The sequence below is a fragment of the Lichenostomus cassidix genome, chromosome 2 (assembly GCF_008360975.1).
Source record: "Lichenostomus cassidix isolate B80296 chromosome 2, HeHo_3.0, whole genome shotgun sequence".
Lineage (NCBI taxonomy): Eukaryota > Metazoa > Chordata > Aves > Passeriformes > Meliphagidae > Lichenostomus > Lichenostomus cassidix.
The window spans coordinates 57940944-57968805 of NC_139482.1; the positions used below are offsets into that span (position 1 = coordinate 57940944).

The following is a 27862-nucleotide window of genomic DNA, read 5'->3' on the forward strand; positions in this document are numbered from 1 at the left end:
CTCATCCAGCTCCACCAGCAACTCACCCCTGCCCAAGTCCTGCCTCGCACCTGGGAAACACCTTCCCAGCTGGAGCTTCAAGATAAATCAGAATGGGGGAAAGGAGACACAGAGCTGACAGCTGTGCTTAGGATGTTGGAAGGAGAGCAGCCCACCCCACCTCTCAAAGGAGAGACCACCAGGGAGCAGAGCACCAGCCATATAAGAATTCCTACAGCTCCAGAGAGAGATTGTGCAACTTATCCTGCCAGGCTGCTCTGCATGGAAGCCTAGCTAACTACGCTCTACCTTCCTAACTACATAGTGCCTAGCAAGAAAACAGTAGAAACAATGAGTCAGTGCAAAAATCATACTGTGTTTATGCCTTCTTAAAAAAAACAAAAGGGAAAAAACCCAAACAAACAAACAAACAAAAAAATTACAACAAAAGCCTCAGAAAAAGCTTAAGGGAAACCAAACTGCAGGTGCTCCACAAATAACAGAAGAATTATTCTTACAACTTACTGAAATCAACTAATACTGATTGACACATGAACCAGTTTGCAGACTCACTCACCCGGAAAAATCTGTAGTGAGAATACCATAATGAAATATGTATATTCGGCTTATGTGGCACAATGTGAGGTATCCCATAGCTACGACAAAGGAGTACCTAAAAACATAACACACAGAACACATAGTTACCAACACAAGTACCAACAAGAACCAGAATCACTCAAATTGGGTTTTGTTTGTTTTGATTTTTTCAAATCAGATCATTAACAAGTCTGAAACTACGCTACAAGACCTGGAAGAAATTCTCAAAGGGGACTGCTGGTTTTGTATACCCAGCTAAAACCTTACAGAGATGTCTCCTCACTCTGGTAGTGGGGAAAAAATGAAAGAAGAAATAGGATCAATTCAAGTTACACAATTCAGTTTCAATGCTTCCATTTTCACATATTATTTTGAAATTTCTGATTGACTCAAGTATTTGAAACCAGATTATACTGTATGTCAGTCACGGAAGTTATCCACTGCATTTTTTATCTAGAAATGTCCTTTTTTTAGAACTCTTCCTCAGATCTAGCAGAGACTAAAATGTTTCAAGTTTAAGGTAATCTTTCTCTTGTGATTTTGTATAAAGGCATGTGATGTCACATAGCCTAATCTTTTCAGCTCTCCATGCTGAACCACACCATCATCCAGAAAAATCATAAAGTCATATAGGTTGGCAAGGACCTATAAGATCACTGTGTCCAACTGAAAAAGCATTGTCAGGTAGGATGTGACAAATTCACTCTGTGTTTCAAGATGATAGCAAACTTCTGTTAGGCAGGGCAGTAGCATGATTCTTTTTCTCTTAACAGTTGAACAGTCTGAAAATTTAAAATATTGCAGTGTCTGCATGGGTAGATGCAGCCTTTCATACAAGTAACTTCTCCCTGTATTTATGTAAGCAAGAAAGAGGATACTGGGGAGGAAAGAAGCCATGGATGTTTGGAGAGAGATTGACACTTGAAAGAAACTATACAGTGCAATGGAGAGCTGGGACACCAGAAAGAAAGGCTTGCACCACATGGACAGGCCAGGACCATGTCTACTGGTGTCCTCTATAGCAGAGGTTATCCGTGTGGGGTAGAAGAGACAAAGACCAACAGCCTATAGAGCAAGATGACACATCCTGCATGCCTGGTAGGGCCAAACCTCAGGAGGCTGGTAAGCACACATTGGCAAGCAGGATCCCCTCTGGACCCATGAGGGCACCCACCACAGGGGACAGCTAAAGGTGAAATCAGACAAGAGGATCAGTCAGCAGACAACTGAAAAAGAGCCAGGCCTTTGTCAAATTATGGCTGGGTTTAAAAGAAATGAGTTTTTTCTCCCTGGGGACTAATAAACTGCAGTGTGAGTGACACTGATGGATCGCAAGGCAACCTGCAGGTCATGTGGCCCAGAGCAAACAGCTGGATGAAAGGCAGACTGCAGGGACATGACAGATCCTTCAGAAGATTCAGGGTAGAATTTATTGTATTTTATCTGGGTCAGGCATCCTGTCCTGCCTCAGCAAAGACCTTGGATTCCCCCCTCATCAACAGAGAATGGCAAGCATCTGTCCAAAGGCAAGGCACCCAGCTCGGACGTGTAACAGTGATAGACAGGATGAAGGATCTAAAATAAGCCTCCATGCTGAAGTGTAAAGCGTTTAGATTGAAAGGGGGGCAAGCAGGGAGAGATACACTGAACTGCTGCTGCAGATGGGAGCATTTCAGATGCTGGTTTAGTTTGTCCATTTATAAGCCTTGAAGGCTAGCAGCTTCACCAGAGACCAAACTAGCACAAAATAACCAGGCGAAAGTGTATGAAGGTTAAATTATGCAGTTTATTTCATTTGTTCTCTTCCACTGCATTTTTTGGACGGGGGGGCTGGGGGGGCAAATAGCCAAATCTTGAAGCCCCACTCTGAAGGATCCAGTACCTTTACAGGCCCCCTGTATAAAAAGGTCCCAGACCTCAAAGTGACATTGCTGAAACTTACTCTCATGCAGTTTGAATACATTGTTATTTTGCCAAAATTAGTAACATGGATGCATTTCGAGTCACACTGCTATGGCTAGTGGAATACAATAGAAAATTCCTAATCCAATCCTCCCCCAGACCTTCTGAGGTTTTTCAGCATGTTGGATTGACATTTCACATTGAGTCAAATCAACACATGACTATCTTGCAGCAGTGGGCAACGTTATAGGAACTGGCTTAATTTGTGTTTAACTATACAGCTATTTTTCCCATTGTGGCTAATTGCCTAAAGATGAAGAGTGAGGGAGATTCCTGTTAAAGCTGTGACCTTTTCCTTATCAGCACCCCAACTTGTCTAGGAAGATGTAAATAACTGTTGGATAATTCCTTTGTAGACTTGATTCCTCTGATCTACAGTCACTAACTCCTGCATTTCCCTCAAGTGACAGGCAGGGACAATGACCAGGAAACCATAATGCAAATTTTTAACACCTCTTTATTTTGGTCTCTGGATGGCATTTCTTTAACAAACTTTGTCCAGTTACCTTTTTTTTTTTTTTTTTGGTGAAATTATTAATTACCTCTGGACTTCGCATTCTGGGACAGAGTGGAAAAAATACCTTCTTAATACCTTATCTTTGTGGTGCAAAATGCTGGTGACTGCTGTAGACGGGCTTGTTTTTTATAGTTCACATTTCTAAATAATCTTAGAAAAATCATAAGTAGGGTTCCCATTTAGATATTAGAGAGGGGTTTCTTCAGAAAAAAAAGGAAGGCAAGAGGATTTTCTGAACATCAGACCCTCAGACAGCCCTGGCCTTGAAGGCAAGTGAAGAAAGGTTTCTGTTCCCCAGTGCAGACTGATGTGGATTATGAGCATTGAGCAGCAGCTACAGAAACAGCCAGACACTGCGGAGACAGAAATCACCTGTAACACCCAAACCAGAAGCTTCTACTTCAAAGCAATAACAATTCTGGTATTTCCTACTTTTTCACAAAACCCAGTACCAAAAGCAAGACCTCATTTTGAGGATTGCTAAGCTAAGCTGGCACAGTGACCTTATTTGAACTACCTAACTCAAGAGTAAGTGGAAAATACCTGAAGGCCAAACAGCAAGGGGGAAAACACATTAAAAAATATTATCAAATCAGTCTGGAAGAATATAAGACCAAGGAGAATGACTTCATTATGTTTAAGAAACCAAAGGTTTGTCCATAAATTATTAAGCCTGCAAAAGTCAAATTTTAAGGCCAGCAATTTCACAGGAAAATGCAATACATCAATCCAAAAAAACCACAAATTGAGATTACAGCTGCTTCAGTAACTCCATGAACAATGCTCCTGCAAGTAACTGGGAAAGAGAAAAGGAAAGAAGGTGCTTCTAAAAAATCCTTCATGATTCTCCCTGAAAACAGAGACGTTGTCAGAGAAGCAGCAGCAGACTTGCAGACACATCAGCTCACCTGTGGATGTTGGGGATACTTGCCATATTCATAATGCCATAGTTCATCATCACCAGGACAAAAAGGTGAATGGAATACCTTGAAGACAACAAAGTGAGTATTTAGTCAATTTCTATGTTACCAGGAAGTGCTGGCAGTTCAGAGCAAGAGTACATTTTTCCATACAAATGACATAAATGTGATGTCATATCAGGGTACCAGTAAACATGGATTGCCACATGACATCTTTATAGCCTGACTATCCAACACAGACTGATACTTATTGAAAAGATATTATCCATACATTTAACTGAAAGAGTAGCCTGGCTCAAAGTACCCATTCAAGTTCAATACATCTTTTCTAAAAGAGGTTCACAGCAGACTGGTGTGGCTTCAACTTCCAGAACAAACATCGCAAATTAAATTAAATACTTCGCTTAAAAATACTTTCATGAGTCATTTTACTTTGAGGGTTTGGAATCGTTATATTGGTTAAGATTTTTTTTTAAGGTAGCATTAAGAGCCTTGAGATTGAAAAGATGTAATCCAGAAAAGCTGATACAAAGTTTGAAAAAAATATTTTTACCCACGTCTTGTCTAAATAGTGACTAAATACTCACCACCCAAAGCAGAAGACAGCAAAGTATATTCCAAAGAGGGTGGCAAATGCATGGCGAACAGCGGAGTTGGCATGACTGGGACTCAAGTAAATACGAAACCAAAACGCAGCCAAAAGTGCAAACAGTTGACAGGCTACAAAATTGATCTGTAGAAGACAAGCAAAACAAAGAACAGTTTTGATTCTTGGAGGAGGAGGGGGAGGATTCTCTCTCTTCTCAGAACAATTAAGAGTACAGGCAGGAAAAGGCAGGGAAAATGTGAGCTGTGAATCTTTCACTTCTCAACATTCTCACTTGTGAACTCATGTAGTAGCTTTTCTTGGCCAATGACAGAGGGGATTAAACAAGCACATGGCAACCGAAAAACAGACAAGGAAGGGCATGCTCCAGCTATCCCAGGGTACAGACGGGCTCTGGTGGTTCTCCCTGTCCTTGGAGGAAGGCTCTGCTCTGCTGCCAGCCTGGCCCAAGTGCAGGGCACATCATCCCCCTTCTCAGTCCTCTTGGTGAGAGGCAGGGGCCAGGAAGCAGCCTGGGACTGTGAAACATCACCCCAGTACCTGACTTTCCCCCACCCCAACACGAGGGCAAAATCAGCAATCTTGATGTGATGCTGTTCACAAGCAGTGGGAACAGGGCAGCCACCTTAGCTGAATTCCTCCACTTCATGGCATCTTCCACATAGACTTTCCAACTCACTATTTTTTGTGGTTTGAGTGCAAAGAAAACAATTTTGCTCTACCATCACGCAGACACCCAAAGGAATATGCTTCTCAAATGTTCTTTGTCTACTGCATGTGAAAACCAGTCTGGCCTCACTGCAAAGAGGTAGCAATGGCAGTGGAAGCACAAGACATGCAGAGGGCAAACAGTACAGGACTAGAGCCTATTCTTGTCAGACACAAAGACAAACAAAAGCTTCAATGTCCTCAGAGCAAAACCGACATCATACTGCCTTCTTCAAGTCACCTTCTCTTTGACAGCCTCAGCAAAACTCCCAGAAGTCAGAGGAAAAACACATCAAAGTCAGAGTCAAAACAGAGCTCAAGAGCTGTCTCTTAACAGAGCAAATACACCACTGGGATACAACACCCTTAAGTCCAGCCTGGACCCTCGACAGCTGGAGGTAAATTCATTTATTTAGTCACAGCCTTTTTTTTTTTTCCTAATCATTTTTTAAAAGAAAATCACCCTGAGCTCTCCAGCAGCAAGTCATCCCACACCAAGCAAAACTAAATAGGCCGCAACATTTAAGCAATCACCTGGATTAGAGGATTATCCAAAGCTATCAGTCCAGGACAAGATGAAATATCTCACTTGGAAATGCTCTGACATGCTGGATGTCCAGGGGTGGCTGGATTCTGCCAGGCTTCTTGTCAAACACATTTACAATGTGTTTAACAAGATACTATAGCCCCAAAGTGCTTATATTCTGGTGAACTACATCCAACATGGTGTTAGCTGGTCATGCAAATGCTTTTATTAAAGGTTTGTTGGCTTCATTGGTGCAGTTGTTTAATTTCAGTGATGCAGGCAGTCACATAATAGAATAATGCAATAATTTAAATACTTAATTATGCTGAATTTTAGTTCTGTGGAGCAAAGACAATATCAATTTATTTCTTGCTTGTGTAAGCAACCAGCTTGTATATCAAATAGAATCATCAAATTATAACTGAAGCAAGTCATTCTTATTTTTAGTGCAAGATTTAAAAAGTAAAAGAACAAAATTGCACTGGTCTCACAAAACCCAGATGCTGTAGTAGAAATCCCGAATTTGTCTGTTACCACAGAGTTACATCCAGAATGCTAACACCTCACTCACACCCTTCACAGACAGAGGTACAGCAGAAATTGCTGAAGCCCCTACAGGGCTGCTCTGACTGCAGTCTTTCTTAGCAAGTTCCCAAGACTGATGGGTGTCAATTCATCAGTGACAATTCAGTGAATCTTAATCCCCCCCATCCTGCTCCCAATTAGGGTCACAGTAGCTCAACTCTGTGGCATGCAGAGTTTCTCTGATTTGGCATAAAGAAGGAAAGTGCAAAGACTCCCAGGAACTGATGTGGCTGATTGTTTGAAAGACAATACCCCCTTCTGTGCAGCATCACTCACGGAAGATTTACAGCAGTAAAAGCCATCAAGATAAGCAGGCGTTTGCTCTTTACTTTCATCTGGCTCTTGTATGCCCAGTTTGAGATGTCAAGGATGCTGGGATCTCAGAGGTTCACACACACAGCACAAGGGAAGTGCAAGACTCCAGAGCAGACACACTTGTAACAGCATTTAAACAGCTGAGGCAGGTAAGGACAGTGGCAGCAGCAGCAAAAAAGTGGCAGAGACTTCATCACAAGCTAATATCCAGCAAAGGACAGATGAGCAGCCTCACAGACATGTGCTGTTGCTTGCCTTCACTATCAGTTCCTTTGAGCATGTGCTACCTGTGCCACCAGCATTAAAATCAAAATGGGTGCACCAAAGATGCTACTATCACACCTTCATTTTGTTGTGCAAATTAACCAAGACAATTCCTTCTCTGTGCTCTTTTTGCAAGGGTTGGTGCAAACCCTCATACCAGGAAAAAAGCAAAGTATGTCACCCTTACATTTCAATCAGTTTTCAATTTACAAGGGTTGTTTCTGCAGAGCAGCCAAACATCACAGACCCAATGCACTCAGTAAGCAATAATCTGGCAATAGACCAGATTTGCTCTGCTTTACACAGAAATTAGAGGGACACAATAGCTTTTCATATAAATACCACCTCTATTTAGTTATTTCTATGTACCACTTGAAACACGTGCAGCATTCACATGTGTACACACAAAGGCTGACAGTTCATCTGACAGTGACTTTACTGCATTCCATTTGAAGTTAATTTTATTGTCCATTCTACATATTTAAGGCATTTAAGTAAACAGATCCTTAAGAATTAAAGAAATGTTGTGCTGCATCACAAGTGAACTAAGTCACACTTCCCTTCCCTTTCCGAAGAGAAAAGAGTTCATACTATTCCCCTTTGGTTATTTCCACTGTTGCTAAAAACACTTTATAAACAGAAAATTGAGGGCTTCTGAACACTTATGAATGGTGTCCAGGCAAAAATAACATGGAAGTAAAAATTATATGCAAATTAACCCTTCTCATCATTGCAAGTCATTTGACCTATATTTTTAGCTAGTCACATGTATTCAGTGTTGCCACCAAAATTTTGCACATCTGGTTTCAACTTTGCTAGCAGAAAGGAAACACCTTTACTTTTTACAGTCACTTTCTTCCATGCCCTGGAGAGTAAAATGTAATAACATTAGGAATCAGAGCACATGATATGCTGCCAAAAGAAGACAGTATCTTCATTTTCCATGATTAAACACTGGAAGACAGAAAGGCAGGCTCATCACAGTATTCTGCAACGACATCTGGAAGACTTATATCAGAGTCACAGCCAGCTGGAGACAGCCTTGCAATGCAGAAACAAGACACCCACACTTTCGGAGAGAGAAAAAATCTAGAACAGCTCCAGCGCAACTGAGTCGATCGTTACTGTTGTCTGGTTAATGAATCTTTAATTCTTTATTAGTCTCAACTTTAAAAGGCTGGATGGATCCAGAGCAGGTATGAACAATGATGAAAAAGAAATAAACTCTAGTTCCTTCCTTTATTCTTTCAGATTCTGAAGTAGCAGTAAGTCAGAAGTGATGTTTAGATTGCAAATCTGAGTTTCACACAAAGCTAGCAATCAGGTCAAACCAACCCACCAAGCACCCATGATGTTGATGTAAGAATAGCCAAACACAGTGGTTTCAAGGTCCCCCTATACTATTATGCTATAATCCAAGCCCTCAAAGTACATAAAAGGTCACTTCCATCTGCTTTGAGCCTTTGCATATTCTTCCATTTTTAACAGGGTGAAACTTGGCAAGCATTGGACTCCTAGGGATTTGGAACCAACTTTTCAGTCATCTCCATCAACAGGCAGGGCCTTTTACTTAGGAAAGTCATCTCCTCAACTCCCTAACCACTCTCAGAGGAAAACCATAAAATTTTTTGCTCAGTATTTTATTTGATCCAATGGACCATCTGCAGAGGTGGACACTTCCAAGGGCAAATGCCAGCTGACAAATCAGAAAATAAAGGTTCCAAATACCTGGAGTTAAATAGGTGCATCTAAAAATCTCACCATTTGGAGGACATGAGCCCAATGCCAATGACACTGAATAGGAACAGTCATCACTTTTGATTCTGGGAGCAAACTGGCTCCATGGTAAAATCTGAGGGAGAAAAAAAAAATAGAAAACAAAAGTAGTGGCTCATCAAATCCCTATAACAGGAAAACCATGGAGCCATAGAAGATTTCCAAAGAGAAAGGTAAATGTGTTGCTTGGTGCACTGAAAAATTACTGAAAAATCCCACAAAACTCCTACAAGGAGAAAACAGAAAGTGCTTTTCCTAGCTAGAAATTCTTGAGATAGGAAACAGAAAATATGAGAGGAGACAAAACCTCACTATACACCTTTCAAACAAATCATTACAAAGAGTCTTGGTCACTGCTTATTGTAGTTGAAGATAGGCTACTAATAACCCACTTCGGGAAGTTTTATTTCCCCTCATCCCATAAGCTTTCCATCTGCAAATCTCCCCATTTTAAAAAGTGGCAATATACATTTGACAGTTACTAGATCACACTCTAGGAAGAGATAGTTAAGTACAAACACACAGTCTCTTATTTTAGTGCTTTTAACCTTTTCCTTATAGTTAAATATCAGAAGGAAATATCCTTCATTCTGTTTTGACCACAAAAATACTTTGTTTTTCCTCTACTACATTTTTCCTCCCTTATGCTAGCAGAAAATCTGATCTCACATTCCAAAAATCTAGGAGGATGTAACAAATTGACCACACAGCTCTCTCCAAACTCCAAATGGTAATTTAGTCCATTACCCAAACCGGACTGTCCTCTGTAAGCAAAATTCCTATTAATGCTGTAATTCCTTCACTCTGACTATCACTACTAACAGTCACACTGCTAACTTGCCCCTTGTTGGATGACAAGGTGCTGGTGTGTTCCCAACAGCACACAATCTTTGGATAAAAACCACTCGTGTTGCAGTCACATTCACAGACAAAGGCACAAGTGTGTTAGAGCACAGCCAGTCTGCCACAATATTCCCAGCTAGCATCCAGGTCCATGTCTATGTCAGTATGTATAGCAGATCATGAAGTCAAGATATGGCAGAAGATACCTCTACTTTTATTCCAGGCCTTGCATTTACCAGCCAAATGAGAGAATAAGGGTCTAAATCTGCACTGCATTTGCTGAACAAAAGTATAAGAACAGAGGCCTCTCACGGTGGCTCAGAATAAAGATGCAGTTACAGCTCATGGTCAAGATACTCTGTATTTGTTGTCACGTACTAAAGAGATACCTGGCACTAGTTTAGGAGACTGCTACAAGGTTTTTATCGGATAAATTAGAATTTGTCCCCTGTTCACTGGTTTACCACAGATGACCAAACAGCTGGTTTTAGTATTTGGAAAAGCATAAAGAACCTTGATAGTAGAAACTACTGACAGCAATAGCAACTCCTCAAGTTAAACCACTGTCTGTGGAGTACAACAGAGCTTATGTAGGATTTTGGAAAGGGGATGCCATAATAAAGCATTCCCCTCTGCCAGAGATCAGCCCCATCTTTCAGGATTATGTCTTTCTTGCAAAGAATAAAGCAAGAACTACAGAAATGCAGCAATTTGTTTTCCACATTTAAAAGATTATTTTGCACATATAACCAAAGACACCTGGGAAACAACATGTTTAAGTTCACTTTGTTGGAGACATTTCTACTTTGATGTTGAAAAACAGACCTGCTGTTATTATAGCATTTCGTAACATCCAAAGTGGGATATTTAAAAGGGGCATGTTAAGAACGAGATGGAAGTCTTTAATCAGATCTCAAAGATATCTGATACTTACTGAAATTTTTCAAAATATTTTGATCTTCCAGACTATTTTTATGAACTATAAGGACAAATATTCTCTGCAGAGATCACTTAGCTCTACACAGGGAGGGGACAAGCACCCCTAAAAAGGAGGGCAATATCATAGAGACCATGCCAAGTTTCCCACTGCTAGAATTCTGACTTAGGCTTCCATGAAGGAAAAGGAATTGTTTAACATCATCTGTGCAGTTCCCCTTACTGCCCATAGTGGTATTGCTTTGCACAGAACTCAGTGCACTGAGAGCCAGCACAAACAGGCATTTGTAAAGGAAGCAGAACTGACTGTCACTTGCAGGATGTTGTATTTTCTGTTTAGAGCCAGGCACCGTGGACTACAAACAGCAGGGAACACAGAGGAGACAAATTAATTCACATTGGGGAAATACTGATTCCACTGCTGACATGTCACATCTCCAATACTATACAAAAACAATCATTTCTCTGGCTTTGTGTTGTAGGAGTGCTATGGAAGATTTTGGGGAAACAGACACAAAGGTTTGAAAATAGAATTTCTCTCATGGGAGAGACAGAGAGAGAAAAGCATATATAAATGACTAATTTAAGATTATTGTCCTCTTCAGAAGCAGCACTAAGTTGTCATAGCCTTGGCTTTTTTTTTGTGCAGTTGCATGCAGAAAATGGAGTTGGTGAAGTAGAATATACAAAACTGACAGTATTTTGGCTTGTTGTGCTGTTTTACTGGGTAAATTCTGTTTCCCTGCTTACAGGCTCAAATATCCTTCCATGATTTAGGCTGTAAACTTGAAACAGATGTTCTTTCTGGATTACCTCGATGAAGCCACTAGCAGAATAATCACTAGCAGGACACAAAATATAGTTATAGAACAGATTAAACCCTGAGTCAGCAAAAATTTTAAAAGAAAAACATTTAAGTCAAAAGTAAGCTTGAGAAGTCAAATCTACATCATAACGCTAAGTCAGACTCGCCTACACTTACCTTTGATAAATTTAACATATGGACCTGATCCAAAACCAGATTAAGCTCGCTGTCAACAGTTCTCACATTGAGCTGTAATGACACTGTATGTTGAACACATGTTTAAGCCATGATCATTTATGCGCAGCAATGTTCTGCCACTACCTGTAACTCGTTAATTACAGATCTCTCAGTGAGTAATGCCAAATGATGGAATTCCCTTGTATCTAAGATAGCCAGCACTAATTCCCACCTGTAATAGAAACAGCAGTAATATCAAACAATCTGGAGCCTTTAGTCATTCAGGTGGTTCTTTTAAACCAGAATGCCTTTGGGTTATTAGAAGATCTGTCTCATTTCTTCAGACTGCTCAGCAGTGAGGTAGCATACTAATTACAGTACCTTTAACACCAAAAAATAACTTTCAAAGAATGATTTTACATATCTCTGTGCAGGTAGAGTATTGCACAGTATTATGTGTCAGACGTTTAAAAACAGAACTACAGCCAGCAGGTCAGAGTATATGGGATATTTTAATAAGAAAAGGAAAAGAGGAGTGAAATGTTTTATCCAAACAAGATTGACATATTAAAAAAAAAAAAATCCCAACAAATCTAACAAGCAAAGGAAAAAAAAACCCAGATATACCAGAACTACCAGACTTCCTTCCTCACAAAATAAAGAGTTACTTGGATCAAGTACATTTTTTAGGAAGGATGGCATCTTGTACCATCTACCCTCCTTGCTTATGCAAGATTCATACTGATGAAGAGGGAACAGGCTGAACTTATCACATTACTCCATCGCTCCAGCTCTTCTCACAGGCATGCTCAGAAGGCCCCATTCAAGTACATGTAATGTTAGGAGAGACTTGCTTGAGTGAAAATTAACAGAAACAGGGAAGAAAACAACTCCAGGAGAGTAAAATACAACAAAGCAGACTCTTGAAAGCAAGTGCTGTCATTGAAGCAGCACTCCCTGCAAAGTCTTCTCTGATAGTCCCTAGAACCCTAGGAAGTTCCCAGGGCGGGGACACCACAGCACTGTTTCCCCCTCCCTTTCTAAGCCACCTAAAGGGCTCAGGCACCTATCTGGAGCTTGGATCTTTAGTTTCTGTTATCATTAAATACACCACTTCCTCACCTTTTTCTCACAAATGAATTCTTGGATAACAGATACTGTCCCCAGCTGATCTTTTCAGATCTGATGAGTGTCCCAAATCCCAAACAGTTATTTCCACACCGCCTCACAAGAGCACTGCTGAGACTCCACTCCCACATCACCACAGCCAAGGGATGGACAGCACAGCCACAAAAAGGAAACAGGACCAAGGCAGGTCTCATTAGACATGGTCCAGCCTGAGTTCACCAGCCTCAAGCACTAACTGCTCCTGAGATTTCAGTCCAGTTTCTACATTTGCATTCTTTAGTAAATACTTTCAAAGTAGTGGCACTTAGAATAGCATCAACACAGACCTGATTTTTCTCCCCCCCCCACATTAAAAGGTTTAGTTTTTAGAAACTTAGAACACAACACAGTAAGTCAAGCACATTTTCACTTTGTCTGTGTAACTGATAAGCACATAGTTGATTTATTCAAAACACAAAGAAGGAATACAGACAAACATTCGTCTACCTAACCACCCTGCTAGCATGTCTTTCTGTGACTTCATTGTAAATTATCTTCCCCAAATACCAATGGGGGTTGCATGAACATAGGAATGGCAAGTTCTTTATAGCAGTGTTTCTAAAGTCCCACTTCAGAAACATGCTTAACTTTCAGGCCAGATGAAAGCCTTGAACCTGCATATATTCATCAATTTAAAAATAAAACAGTAGGCTTAAAGTGCAATCCATCACCAGAATGGGAACTGGCACATCTAAAATAACTTGCCCCATTCTTGCTGTTGCAATGTCTGTGCAATTCTATTTTCAGTTCCTTTTCTATAGAAAAATGTCAATGGTCTTTAAAAATACAAACCAATACAAACAGAGCAGTTTTGTTCACATTATCCCAGTGATATCCCAGTAAGTGCACACAACAGAAAGAAACAAATATCAGTAAGAGGAAAAGAGTGCCAACTTGACAAGTTATTCTAAGCCAAAAGGAAAGTTGGTCTTTTTTTTTCCCCACTGTAGAAACTGTCAGCACTGTGCTAAATTTAAGCACATTATCCTTGGAATTAGTGGCTTGATCAAAGACTAAACTTTTCAGACATCGCACTGGTATTATGTAATACTTTATTAGGCCCTTACACACAGAAAATCTGGAACATCCTGTATTTAAATGCTCAGTCATGCTCACAGTAACTTAAAACAAGGGCACTGTAAAATTAGTGTATTAGGATATGCTTAAAAATTTATGCATGGACTTTGCTAGAGGAAAGGGTAAATTTTATCTGTCCTAACATTCATCTCAACACCAGAGCTAGTCCATCAAAATTCTTTTCATTTCAATGGGGCAAAAAAGGCAGTTCTAGATTGCGATTTATCAAATCCTGAAGCATAAGTCTAAAACAGGTTCTTCTACTATAAAAGTAATCTGGACGAATAAGTTTAGATGCAGAAATGTACACTGTAGACTAATAAACTGTATTTATACTACATGCAGTAACTTTACCAGAAGGAAAAAGAGACCCCTGGATTGTGAAACTGGACTTCATTGAGTTGTAAGAAATGAAGTTTTCAGAAATGACCCAGTTTCTTATGCTTCAGTTTTTAGTTTAACATGTAAAGACACCATAAACAGGTATCATATTCCAGAAGCTGGTACTCTACAATAAAATAAGCCCACTTCAAGTGTCTGAAACAGAACTGGGAAAAAACGAAACAGAACTGGGAAAAACAAAACAAAACAAAACCTAAAACCAACCAAAAAAAAAAAAAGGTGCCAGTCAAAAAAGCAAACTAGCATATCTGCTGCTAGATATGTGTGGAAGAATTTAGGGTAACAATGCTCCTACGTAATGGGTGTACTCAAACACACTTGGTCTCCTGCTTCTCCAGGTTAATGCTACACACCTCACTTGTTCCTTGCCTAAGCAGATTTCTGTCTCTGAAATACACAGTAACAGCACTTGCAGATGGAGTGAAGAACAAAGAAAATGCTTTCAGACGAGCCTAAATTCTGGGGTACATCGACATGGAAAGGTGAATATCTGTGTTGCTCTCTCATGCTCCAACCCAGCAAAATAAAAGGTGACCATACACTTATCAATAATGCAGTCAACAGAATTTGTTGAAAGAGGTACAGAAAATATTCCCAGCTACCTTTCACAGTGAGAGGAGGACACACAAAACTTTTGGGAAACCATCAATAAGGGCCAGGGAAAATGTGCAGTGAATCTGCTGAGAATTTTCTTTTCTTTAGAGTTAATTTTCAGTCAGCTCAACTTGTGCAGGTGCACAATAGAGACGTTTTTCACATGGGAAGAAAAAGAAGCATGGCGCAAGGGCAGGAAATATAGGCGCAACCACATTTTTCTGCAGCAAACTTTAGTCAGAACCATTTAGCTGAGAAAATCATTTAGATAATTATGTTTGCAAACATAAGAGATAGTAAAACTCACTCTTTTTGCTTCCAAAAACAATGAAAACTTTTTATTCTCCAGTGGCTTGCAGAGTCACCCATTTCCACTAAGGCACTTGATTCTGCTGGCCAGCAGATTTTCTAGATAGCTATTTTCTTCATTTTTAGCCTATTGCCAAAGAGCTGTGTATGTGCTTTTTTTTGTTTTTCAGTTCAAGCACAATTGTCTTTCTTTCATTATTCCTTTGCTATTACAGTGACCATGTAAATTCAGCAAACCTCTGTTAACTGCCAGCTCCAGATACTCACTTTCACAACCACGAGATTTCACAGCCATAAAATACTGGTCCTTCCTACTGTTCTAATGTTTAAAAGTTAAATTCTTGCTCTGTGCTTTTCAATATATGAATTGTTTACCTAACTTTCATTCACATAGGCTACAGGCTTATTTTTAATCTCTTCAGAACTGTGGCAGGAAGAGAAGACACCAACAAAATGCGCACAGTGACAATATCCTGTTGTGGCTTTTTTTCTCCTTCCTTATTTCTACTCAGAATTTGCAGCATACTTGCTTCATGATCATTTATTTTGGATCATGAACCATGCCAAAAGAAAAGAACATAACCCCAGCTGTTTAGTTATGCCTGTTACAAGCACCTTACATCTACAGCAAATATCTCTGGAAGCTGAACTTCGGAGCATGTCTAATTTTAGGCGCTCAACTTCAGACACTATTCAAAACAAGTAACTTGGAGAAGACAAGTGCTCAGGACTTGGCACAAATCAAACATCTCAGCCACCACTAAACTAACATATTTGGAAATCATCAGTACCTTTCAAAAAAGTCATGCTCTGAAGGAATTTCAGAGGGTTGCCCCCTCAAATTAAACAAACAAAAACCAAAAAAAGCCCACATTTCCTAGTTTTCAAACTTAGCAATCAAATCAAAACAAAAACTAACAGGAAAGCACACAGCATGAACAAGCGTCAGTTGTTGAATATAGAAATGCACACCAAAAAAAAGAGAGATACTTGGCTTTTGTTATAAATCAATTTTATTTGCACTATAATATATTTGAGGAAAAAAGATTTTATTTCCTTGCCTCATTAAAGCCTTTACATACCCCCCACTGGAGTTCCATAGTTCTATTTGCATGCAGTACAGCAGAACTTTGAGTTATAACAGTGCTATTTTCCAAAGATAACTGCAATATCGGGAGGAAAAAACGTTTGCTTAATCACAGTATTTTTGTATTCTTGACATGCTTATGAGTCAGCAATCGCAGAAACTAAACTTACTTTTCTTAGGCAACAGGAATAAGTCTCAGTTTTTCCTCTTCAACAGTTAGGAAAAAAGAAGAAGAATGTTCTTACATTTTAAAATTTTACAGTGATGTTCCTATTATGCAGTGACAGGCATCTTATTTTCCAAGACACAAAGTACAACAACAAAATTCCAAAATCTCCCAGGGAACTTTTCTCAAAATACCCTAAGAACTTGAACATAGCCAGGGAAAAGAAATTCAACAATCCTTTAAGTTGCATAAACAATTATAACTTCCCTTTTAAGCAAGCCCTTGACACATAAAGTCTAAAAAAACATGCTTTAAAAGAACTAGGACATTGCACGATCTGCCCAGCTGACTTACGAAATGTATTTCCACCTCTCTGTCACAAGGTTTTGTACCACTAACATCTGGATATCTCAGAGGCACTGTGACAAAGCATTTCAGGTTTGATCTTTAGCAAACTTGGCTATCTCAAAATGCACATGGTGTTTTTCCCACTACTGCTGTAGCATTAAGGTGCAGATTCAGATTTGGGGAGCATTTCCATTTCTGATACCAGAAGACACCCAAGCAAGGAGCAGCACAGAGTTTATATGGGACAAAGGAGAGGAGACTCGAGAGCTGGAGGTGACCAGTGACCTGGGTCCCCAATGACCACCAGAAGCCTCTCCAGGGCACAAGCCATGAGTTCCACCTGTCTGCAAATAAATGAGACCACCATCTTGTAGACAGAAATTCTCCCAGTGATTGCAAAAACATGATCCTAGACACAGCAAACAGGCACACTTGCCTTTTAGGGTCTTCTAAACTGGACAGGTGCATCACCCTTATTAGTGACTACACTCAAAAACTGAAGTGCCACTGCAAAAGAGAAAAGATAAGGCAGATACATAATCAATTTTCTCCTGATAATCATTTAAACCCCAACTCAACTCTATCTAGGCAAAAAAAAAAAAAAAAAACAGGAAGCCTGAGATATCTAGGCAACAGAGGTAATGGTGCACATAAATATGTATGACTGATAAACAGACTACAGAGCAGAATGTCAGAACCCTATCAAAGGATGAAGGCAGACTTCACCAGACACCTGCTGGCATAGTCTGTTCAAAGAATATATGCAGATCATGAAATTACCAAATACAACATTAAAGATATGCAGCATGAACTGAACAGAGAGGAAGGGCTCAGCATATGGACAAGAATCCCCCAGCAGTTAAAAATCAAAACAGAAAAATAAGAGGATAACCTAACAGGGAAATACATTGCAAATCATATAAGGAGCCAGTTACTTTTTTATATAAGCTAATAAATAGAAGGACAGCTGCAGCCAGGGCTGCCTGAAAGTGGGATGTTGGAGAAGTGGGCTCTGGCTGGGCTCTGGCTGATCTTCCCTGAAGAGCTCTGGTGCTTCCTGCTGTATCATCAGCATGTAAAGAAACTAAAGTCATAAATCCAGCATCAAGTCAAGGTCTGGGAGGAGATGATGACTCTAGCAGAGCCACTCACCCATAATGGAAGTAGCCATGCTTGGGACTGTCAGCAATGACTTGGGATCCTAAGGGCATCAGCAACACCAGAGACAGAGCTGACAGAAACCAGTGCCTGCAGAGGGGACAGGCCCTGAAAGGAGCCAGAAAAAGAACAGATACTTCCAAAAACTTTTTCTTTTTAGATAACCTTACCCCAGAAACTCATGTTCTTCATATAATGATCCGCCCTGGCTCTGGCCAAGTTCTTGGCCTTAGCAGCCTCCTGTTGAAAGTGTTTCACAGCCAGGTCTGGACTACATGAAAAGGACCTTAATTTTAATCATGGTTGAATCTGCGGCCTATCACGTTTCTCTGGTCATGAAGAAACACTAGGAGACAGAAGGGAATAAGTCCCTTCTTCCCTTGACCAGAAAGGCTGTGAACTCCCCATCCCTGGAGGTGCTCAAAGCCACCTGGAGCTTTGAGTAACATGGTCTAGTGGAAGGTTCCCTGGCATAAGGGTTGAAGCCCAATTATCTTTAAGGTCCCTTTCAACACATTCCATTACTCTAAGGTCTTGATCTATTTCTTTTATGCTGCTCAAGTACACTTTCACCAGGATCCCACTTAAAAGCCACATTTCTAAAGCAAGCACTACAGTTCCTTCACTTTGCTTTAGCAGGTTTAAGCAAATAAGCTTATCATGTGATTTTTTTTCTCATTTATCTAGTTCATATTTTCATTCTGGTTCATGGCAAAGAACAGCTACTGGCATCTTTTGATTGACAAAAACAACTACAATGGAACAGAAATAAAATTATGTCACCCACTTCCCTCTGGCCTGACCATTCTTTGTTCTAATCCTCATTTTATTTACTGATTAACATCAGTAGAACATCTCTGAAACTTTCTTTTTCCAAACTGCTAAGCCCATTTTCTTCTCTGCAATGTTAGGTTTGCAAATTGGGAAATAGCACCCTAGTAGAGAAGTGGTAATAAAGGTAACACAAAATTAAAATGTATTCTCTGAACAAAAAACAAACAAATGTTTCCTTTCTCAAGAGTCTATCCTATTTAACAGTGTCTCACAGCAACATGCCTACACCTTCAACATACTTTTATAAAGTAGGGAAAACCCATCCCTACTCTGAGTGCAGTGTTATTGTTGCTGTGGCAACTACAGACCACAATTTTTTGCCTTTAGAGAATTAGCATGAACACAAACATACAGACAAAGGCACAGACAGCTGTGGGTGCTAACAGTGCCTACAACTCACTGTGGATGCCTAATGCTGCCATGAAAAACTGAATTTAATTTAAAAAAATGAACATCAACTTCTCAGTCACTGACTCCAAACTGTTTGTCTGCACTTTATTTTCACCTTCATTACAGCATAGTTGGCAAAATACCCTGAGAAACTCTGCACATAACAAGTGTAAATGTCAGACTACTTAAACTCCACTTGTGAGAGAACAGAGTAATTCTAAAACTCTCTCTAAAATAGATAAATCATTGATCAGCTCCAATTTGCTGGTGTATATATTCAATATAAACCATAGAAGTCAGGGATTTGAACCTGATTTGTGCACACAAGATAAACAGTCAATACTATACTCTTTTTAACACTACCTCGCACTGGTAACAGGAAAAATAACTACTTTCACCAGTTTATAAGGTCATTTAAGACAGATATAAGAGTTAAAAATTAAAACTTTTCTACTCAGTGGTCCTTTAAAAAGAAAAAGAAGAGCTTTACTCAAAACCAATGCATGAGCATGAAAACAAGCATTGAAGTTATTCAAGAAACGTTGAAAGCAGGCCATCCTCAACTGATTTGGGTTTTGCCTTCCCTGTTCCTGCCCTATCTGCATACCAGGGCCAAACTGCACTTGAACAAGAAACCACAAATGAAGAAATTGTTTGAGTCCAATTACAGCTTTGTCACAAGATCAGGGCCTATAGGAGCAGCAAACACTCACCCAGTTCCTGACACTCAGCAGTTGAGGTCTGTTCCTTGGCTTGAAATTGTTATTTAGTTTTTCTAGCATTCTGTACCTAATCCAAAGAAATTATTGTAAAGAGTATTTTCCTGCCTCCCTTTTCCATCCCAGATGTCCCCAGCCTGACACACTGAGAACTTGAAGGCCACAGAATGTAATCTCGCACTGATCAAAAATTTTAAACTTGCTATTCCATAGGGTTGCTAGGTTTTTTTCTGGGACCTAGCAGCCAGATACACACACACAGGCATATTTGCCGTTTGCTCAAGTCATCCAGGTAAGCAGCTCACATGCTTTGAGACAGCTTCCCACCCACTACACTGCAGGTGTCACATGAGGGCACAGGCAAAACTCCCATTATCCAGCCACTCTGTCACCCAGAAGCGCCAGGTAAATGTTAAGAGTGCTCAAATCTCACAAGGACAAAGAGGGAAATGAAGAATTGTTCTAATATTTAGTGTTTGTCTTGCCTCAGACCAGATAGCAAGGCAACATTCATGCTACAGACTGACTGATTAACTTTTAAGGAAAGTTTTCAGAACAGTAAGTACCATTTCCTGTTAAAAGAAAAAAAACAAATCATTCCAGACTGGAAAAGCTGTCTAGTTAATACCTTGAATTTTGGTTTTAAAAATTGTCTTTTATTTGGGTATTTTACTAACACTTTGAGGAATGATGGAGAACAAATTCTTTGGAAATCTGTAGATGTTTCAACATATTTGATTCAAAACTACGTTTACAAGGGTTTTTTTCCCTCACATTATTAATTTTATTTTTTTAAAGCCTGGAATTTTCTTGTCATGAGGGAAGCCCAAAACACAGGAGATAAAATATTTCCACTCTACTCCATTAAGGATGCAATATACTGTAAGTAGACCCCCTCCAAAAAACTCCTAAAAAACATTTATGCCAAAAACTATTGCTTGCGCTTTCATTTTTGCTTCCATGCTCACCTGTGATTTTGCAAAAGCTGTTTAAAATGCTTTAAGCTGGGAAAAAAGGACTGGTGAAAATAAACATTTCCAGTCAGGGTCATACAAAGGGAGACTGTTGCAATCTTGCTCTGGGAAAGGACCACCCAAAGGGTTTCCCTTCGCTGTTTTTCTCCACGTGCCATTCTCTCCATTGGCAGAGGCAGGACTGGCTGCCCTGGCTGAGCCCTGTGCAGAACGGGCTGGATTCCACCCATTCACAAGTGACCAAACAAGCCTGACCAGTGCTGCGCTCTGAAGAAACCCCCAGATGAAGGTCAGAGAATTCCACTATGTCCATCTCAGCAAGTGCTGTGGTGCAGCAAAACTGGGTCTGAAGAGCAGAGCAGCTGAGTGCAAGGAGCCTCATTCCTGTGACTTGCTGTCTGGAGGTTCCCAGCTCAGAGGAGCTGAACTCAAGTGCTGTGTGCCCCTCAACAGCTGAAGCTCTGCAGGTCTCTGGGGAGCACCTTTTGGCTTCACATTCTCAGAAAACAACCCTGTGTAGATGCTCCAGGGCCACTTTTGTGTCCAAAGTGTGCCAAATGGGGACAGTCAAGGGATCCCTTCCCAAACCACACTCCTGATCCAAACTGCATATTAATATAAAACACTATCATCACTATTAGTAAACATCAGTAGAAATTTTTGCATCAGGCTATACTTTTAAGAGCAGGCCTGAGTTTCTGGAAGCTCTCCTTAATTACCCTCATGAGATTATCCAAGCACTCAGGAGATAAGGTTTGGTACCCTCAAGGTTATTTGCAGCTACTAAGTCACATACAGAGGGATTTTTTTCACTCCAAAGTAAAACGTCGCCCACTGACATCTGACTTTTTACTTGATTTTGGACAAGTACAAAAGGTTGGATTCCTGCAGTAATGCCAAGCCCTGTGCTGCAGCCTCCCCTGCCCAGGGACCAGCAGCACCACTTTGCAGTTTGGCAAGCTTGTCTCCAGTGCTGCCTGTCCTTGTGAGCTGTAATGGGAGCCAAGGAGCAGCCAGAGTATTAAATACTGTGCGAGGCTGGCAAACACACAGCAAATCCCTAAGCATCAGGGGCTACCCTGAAAACACAGAGCCAGCTCTGTGCTCAGTGCCTAGACCCCTAGGCTGGAGCCCAAGATTCTTCATCACTACTTTGGATTTTCTCAAAATAGCTGCAGAGCACCACTCTGTCAGTGCTGGCACGATTAATGTGCAGAAAAAATTTCAGGAAACTTTATGCAGCCCTTCAGCGTTTATTTTTCCAGATCTTGTTCAACACAAATGAGAGGGGAAATGCTTAAAAGGGGGAAAATTGTAAGCAGCTGATTCCAGTTGCATTTTTCTCCCTTGCTAAATTAAAAACTTAATAGAACAGACTTTGTTTTCAAGGCATGAGGGATGTGGAAATATTTACACTCATAGCATCAAGACATCAACCATAAGGTTCAAGACTATAGTGCCAAACCCAGTGAGACCACGTGGAAAAAGGCAGCACACGTTTCCAAAGCAGAGGAGAATGTGTATAATTGCAAATGTTAGTGATAGCTGACCTGAACAGAATTAAATACTTTGGAGATGGCCTTAACCTTTGGAAAGTACCATACCTCTGTCCCAGGACTGTTGCAGGAAGATACAGAATCCTGGACCTTGTGCAAGTGGCTGAAACTAGTCAGAGACTGGATTTGCTCTAACTGCACTATGAATTGCCCTATTCACAGGCACCTGTTTAACTGGGCACCCAAAACAGGGTCAGCAAGATTCTTCCTCTGCTCTTTACAGCATGCTTTGTCCTTCATGACATTATAATAGAAACCTAGTGAGTTCTTTCAAGGACAACAGTTTTACAAAATCTAGGAACTCAAAAGTCAGAAAATATCAAATTTAAAGTTGGCTTTGGCAATGCACGTAATACTTCTCTATTGTTGAATTAATTTTTTTTTTTTGGCAGTTGAGTGCATTAGGCAGGAAGGCCTAATTCAATGTGACAAATACTGCTGCAATTCAAAATGGAAATGCAGAATTTTCAATTGTGAAATGACTGGCATTAGGAAATTGAAATGTACCATAGCTCATATCAATCATGACAGTTGGTGCCATTGCTTTAGAGCAGCTTTTTTCAGTTAAAAACTTGATACTAATCCCACTCTAATATTTAATGAACTTCCATCTTCAGTTATCTCACTTTGGTCTGTAACAAATTACCTTTCTTTTCTCAGCATCGCATTTTCTAATGTCTCTATTGACAACCTTTAAAGGACCCTGAAATTCCACAGCCTAAATTCTGCTGATTTCCTAGAAAGCCAGTTTTTTATTTGACTTTACACTGTCCAAAAAGTGGATAAGAAAAGTCATGCAAAGAGGCTTGGGACTAACAGATCTGCTGACTAGTTTAATTGGAAAACAGAGAAGTAAAACTGAAGTCAGAGAGCAAAAAAACCAAAAAATGTTAACAAAAAAATTAACAAAACCATCCCCAGTTTTGGGACCAGAACACATGTTGATTTTTGTAAAAGGAAAAAAGATACATATACTTTTTTCTTCTTTCCCCTTTTTAAACCAGTTCAACTGCATGCTTTGGGCAGAGTTATTCAAACTCAAGGAATGGTGGATAGACATCTTTAATACTCCAACTATCCCAAGACTCAGAGGCATGTCTTGGAATTCCTCTGCAGTTAGTTTTTTATTTAAACTGCTGCCAAAATATAAATATGCAGATGACCTATGATGAAAGAATTAAAATGAAAAATATAAGAAAATCAATTAAAATGAAAACCTTTTCATTCCCACCATCACCCAAAGCCAAAATTAAGTTCAAGTGAACTTTTTTTTCCTCTTTGGAGAAACATGGCTGGCCTTATCAGTGAAAACACTGAGGTTAAGAGCCCCCTGATACAAACATGAGAAATGGTCATACAGCTTTTTGAGGGAGTCTCCTCTGAACATATTTCCCTCAAAGTCCACAGCCTTGGCACTGTGTGGCAATAGGTCAGGGTAATAAGGCCTGCTAAAATGTAAGGTTTGTTGTACATAGTGTTGCTACTTCTAAGTCAATAGGTAACATATCAAGGGTACTACAAAATAACCTTGAGAAGTGAAACTTCTTAATACTGTATCTTAATCCTCTCCGATTGAATTACTTCTAGAGGTGCCTTGAGTTTAGGAAGGTATGGTAAAACTACATATGAATAAACAATGCCATTAAATTTACTTTTAATATAGCTTTTAAAAGTATATTTATTTCTTCACTTTTCTTTACACACATACTCAATTTGTTTACATAAACTACACTATTTAAAGTTTAATGTTTAACTTCCCATGTCTCATGATTTATGGTAGAGGACTATATCCCAAAATTGGTGATTTTAGGCATATATAACAATATATATACATACATACATATATATATATATATATATATTGCCAAAAGTCACTGCATAAGCAAAGTGGAGGGGTGACATGCCAGTACCACAGTTTTGGGAAATATGTGATATGGGAATAAAAAACACCCCAAAACACTTTTGCAAATGCTGCTGAAGGTATGTCATTGACCTAGACAGATATTTTTAGAACACAAGTCAGCTAAACTTCAAAGTCTGCTTTCCTGAGATATGAGAATGAATTGAACTCAGAGTCTTTTCATCCTCTTTCAAGCTCCTTAATCTTGTTACCAAATATAACACTTCTTTAAAAATAATATTTCAATGCTAAATTCAAAGATCAATCATCCATTAAAGAGACATGCAAATACACACTGAGACATCAGGATTGTTTCAGCATCTAAAACAGAAAACACAGCTAGGTTCTCATGCCGTGCACTGTCTGCTAAACAAAATGTGAGCAGTCTGCCAGGTACAAAGTGCAGATAGGAACTCCATCCTCTGTAATTCTGCACTACTTTTAAACCCAAGTTGCAATTTTTTAATTAAGAAAACCACCAATGTGAAAAATGACATTTTCATAGTCATCCATGCTTCCCATAGTGAGTGATACAACAGCTGCTTCTTAGATGACAAAACGTTTTCCAAGTGCCATTACCACAGCTTTTCTGCCTCGGTGATGAAAGGGTAATGATTACAACTTTCCTTTCTCAAACCTTCAGCTCAACTTTTTTTCTGGTCTTTTACATAGAGTGAAATCTCTCTCATAGCACAGACCTCACAGAAAACCATCTCTATAAAAGCAGGGACAAGTCCTCTGTTCATTTAACACAGAGGCAGGCACAGATGGCTTTCACATAGCACAGCGACCTAGAGGGTCTGAACTCCACCTTTGCCTCTTGCTTTCCAGGCACTTCCTGGCATTTTGAAGGTACAGGGCTAGTCACGGGGACCTGCCAGCCACATGGACCAGAGGGAGCTTGGGGCTGTCACCACCCAACAGGCTGAGCATGATGATCAGGACACAGAGTGCCAAACCAGAGATACCTCCCCTGCTGCAGCCTGGGCACCAAGCAGAAGGCACAGAACACCTGTCAGCACAGCAATAATGGACTCATGTAAAACCAGTCCCTGCTCCACATGGGATTCAGGTCTAGCAAAATAGTCTTTCATACACAGAACTCCATTCTGTGCAGAGGAGCAAGTGAATGAACTTTTTCCTCCTGAGCAAAAACCCTCTCTCATTCTAATGAGGAAGGTAACCAATCCACTTGTCAGAAGAGCCATGTGAAAATGTTTTTATTTTGCTTCTGAGGGCATTAGCACTGCAAGTCTGAGTTGAGACTCGTGAGATTTGAGGGAACAGTGATGGCACAAGGTTTCCATGCATACCCACAATCCAGGTGTTTCCTATTCCAGGACAGCAGAAATCCCTGATGTTTGGCATGGTGCAGCACACTGCAGTGGGACAAGAGTGGGGGAAATTTTTAAAAAGTATTAATGGCATAATCTCACAGGGACAATTAAATAGGGGGAATTTTCAGGTGAGGAAAGCTCTCCTTTGTTGTGGCTATGCTGCAGTTCTCCTGGAGGCAGGAGGCAGGGTTCCTCCTGGCCCATCACTGCTCAATGCCACTGGAGCCAGCAGGGTCACTCACGGGAATGGCACCTGTGCCTGCACACACTCTCATAGCCCAGCCACACTGCTGAGCCCAGAGCATGTGGCTTCTGCTTGCTGCTGTGGGCTCAAGATGCAAATCACCAAACACTGACATGCCCACCATCAGCACCCATGAGACCAGGGCCCTGGGACAAACACAGCACGTAACCAGAGGCAGCGAAGCATCCTCAGGCCGGAAGAGCATGAGAAGAATTTTCTCCACAGACAACATCATTTTTTGTATCACCTTGGCTGAATGGAAGGGCAAGATTTTGAAAGCTTAGAAAGAAAAACTGAAGTCTGTCAAGGCTTCATTGTTTGGTGCCTGAGTCAGCTTAACGCTGTACGTACGCTGTGGCACCGCAAGCAAGCTGGAACAGTAAATGTTTGCTATTCCTGGTTCCTTTGGTGTTCCTGTATTCATCAGTCATGGCATGGAATACCTCAAAAAAGAAGCTATCACTATTCATGTGCCTTCTCCCAAACTAATAGCACAGAGATAATTATAGGCCTTTATTGTTTGACTGTTTTAGTGTTGAGCAACAGATCTCTCTTCTTGCATCAAAACCTGTTTTCTGTCAAAAAAAGGGGAAACTGGCATGGTTAGATGAAAGGGTTTAGTCTGTAAAATGGCATATTCTTTACTCAGCTTTAAAAACAAACAGTAGTAGAAAATGACACATAGCACCACTCACTCTGCAAACAGAAGAAAACAAATAAATCTCAATCTTCTGTTGATTTTTTACCAAGCACACCTCTGCTGCCCTGGTTTCTTAGAGCACAGCTCAACCTCCTAGCAGCTTGGTGGAGTCTTTTTCTGGTCAGCACAAACTTCCATAACTAACTTCCTCGTTGCTGAAACAATGCAGGAAAGCAGCAGGTGCACGCAGGCTTGAGGGACAATAAAAGGTAGGGGGGTGGGGCACAACAACGTTTTTCTTCTTGTTAGGAGTAAAGTTAACTAGGAGACTACAAACAATTACAAAGCACCACCACAGCCAAAAATTTATGATGCTGTTAAGGATTTATTGCAAACTTGCTCACCCCTAAGACCATTTGTGTGTGTTCTGCCTATCTCCGTATATGCAATTTGCAACTCCATCAGGCACTTGGACTAGGCTCGAAGTGACTTCTGAGCCTCCCTTCTACAGTCCTGTAGCCACAAAAGCAGTGTCTGAATGTGAGGATTCCCTACAGGGCACCCCGCATCTTCCCACGCCGTTCCCAGAGGTGGGCTAGCACACGAGCTCCTGAAGCATTCCAAACTCTGCCGCAGTCAGGCCAGCACCGCGACTGACAGCATCCAGCAGCATCCAGCAGCGACTTCTTGCGAGAGCAGGAAAAGCGCCAGGCATTGCCGGGAAAAACGAAGCGCTTCCCCGGTGACAGCAGCCCGCCCGCCCGGCAGCGCCGCTCGCCCCGACCCCCGCCCAAACACGCTCCTACCGCGGGCTCTCCGCGCTGCTGCCGAGGCCCTCGGGCAGGCACGGCGTGACAGCGACGGCCCTGCCGTCCCCGGCAGCCAGGGAGCCCCCGAGGATGCCGCCCGGGCCCGCCGCTCCCCGGCGCGGCTCGCAGCCTCACCTGGTCCAGCGGGATACCCAGCAGCGCGCTCAGCGGGTGCAGCAGGGTGGAGCCGGTGGTGCGGTGCGGGGCTCCGAGCGGCTCGGCCATGCCGCATCCCCCCTTCCCGCCGCCGCACGGCCCCGGCGCCACCTGCGCGCACCTTCCGCCGCTTCGCTCCGCGCCCGCTCCGCGCAGCGCCCGCCGCCGCCGCGCCCGCTCCGCGCCGCGCAGCACCCGCCCCGGGGCCCTTCGTGGGGCGGGGCCGCCGCCGCCGGCCGGGGCAGGGCGGGACGGGCTCCGGGGGCGGGGAGCGGGAAGCCCTCGCCATCCCCGGGGCCGCATCTGCAGTGTCCCGCCGCTCGCGGGCCCGACACGGGAGCGGCACCCACTCGCGGTGGCACCGGGATGGCCGCCGCACCGCGGGCTCGGCTCGGCTCGGCTCGGCCCGGCTCGGCTCGGTTCGGCTCGGCTCGGCTCGGCCGGGTGCGCGCAGACAGCCGCTGCCGCAGCGGAGTGT

General features: G+C 41.5%; 1 protein-coding gene across 2 annotated transcripts in view; it reads right to left on the reverse strand.

Moving 5' to 3' along the window:
- The window catches only part of MBOAT1 (membrane bound glycerophospholipid O-acyltransferase 1), a 56796-nt gene extending 29216 nt beyond the window's left edge, over window positions 1-27580 (reverse strand). The window contains exons 1-4 of one of the 2 annotated variants that reach the window (XM_085051684.1): window positions 27364-27580; window positions 4563-4708; window positions 3964-4041; window positions 557-652 (exon numbers count right to left, since the gene is read on the reverse strand). In XM_085051684.1, coding sequence (XP_084907810.1) covers window positions 557-652; window positions 3964-4041; window positions 4563-4708; window positions 27364-27453 — 410 coding nt within the window. In that variant the 5' untranslated portion in view covers window positions 27454-27580. Of the gene's footprint in view, window positions 1-556; window positions 653-3963; window positions 4042-4562; window positions 4709-8741; window positions 8808-27363 lie in introns of those variants that run through there. The other variant, XM_085051685.1, reaches the window with a different exon arrangement.
- Window positions 27581-27862: the final 282 nt, after the last annotated feature.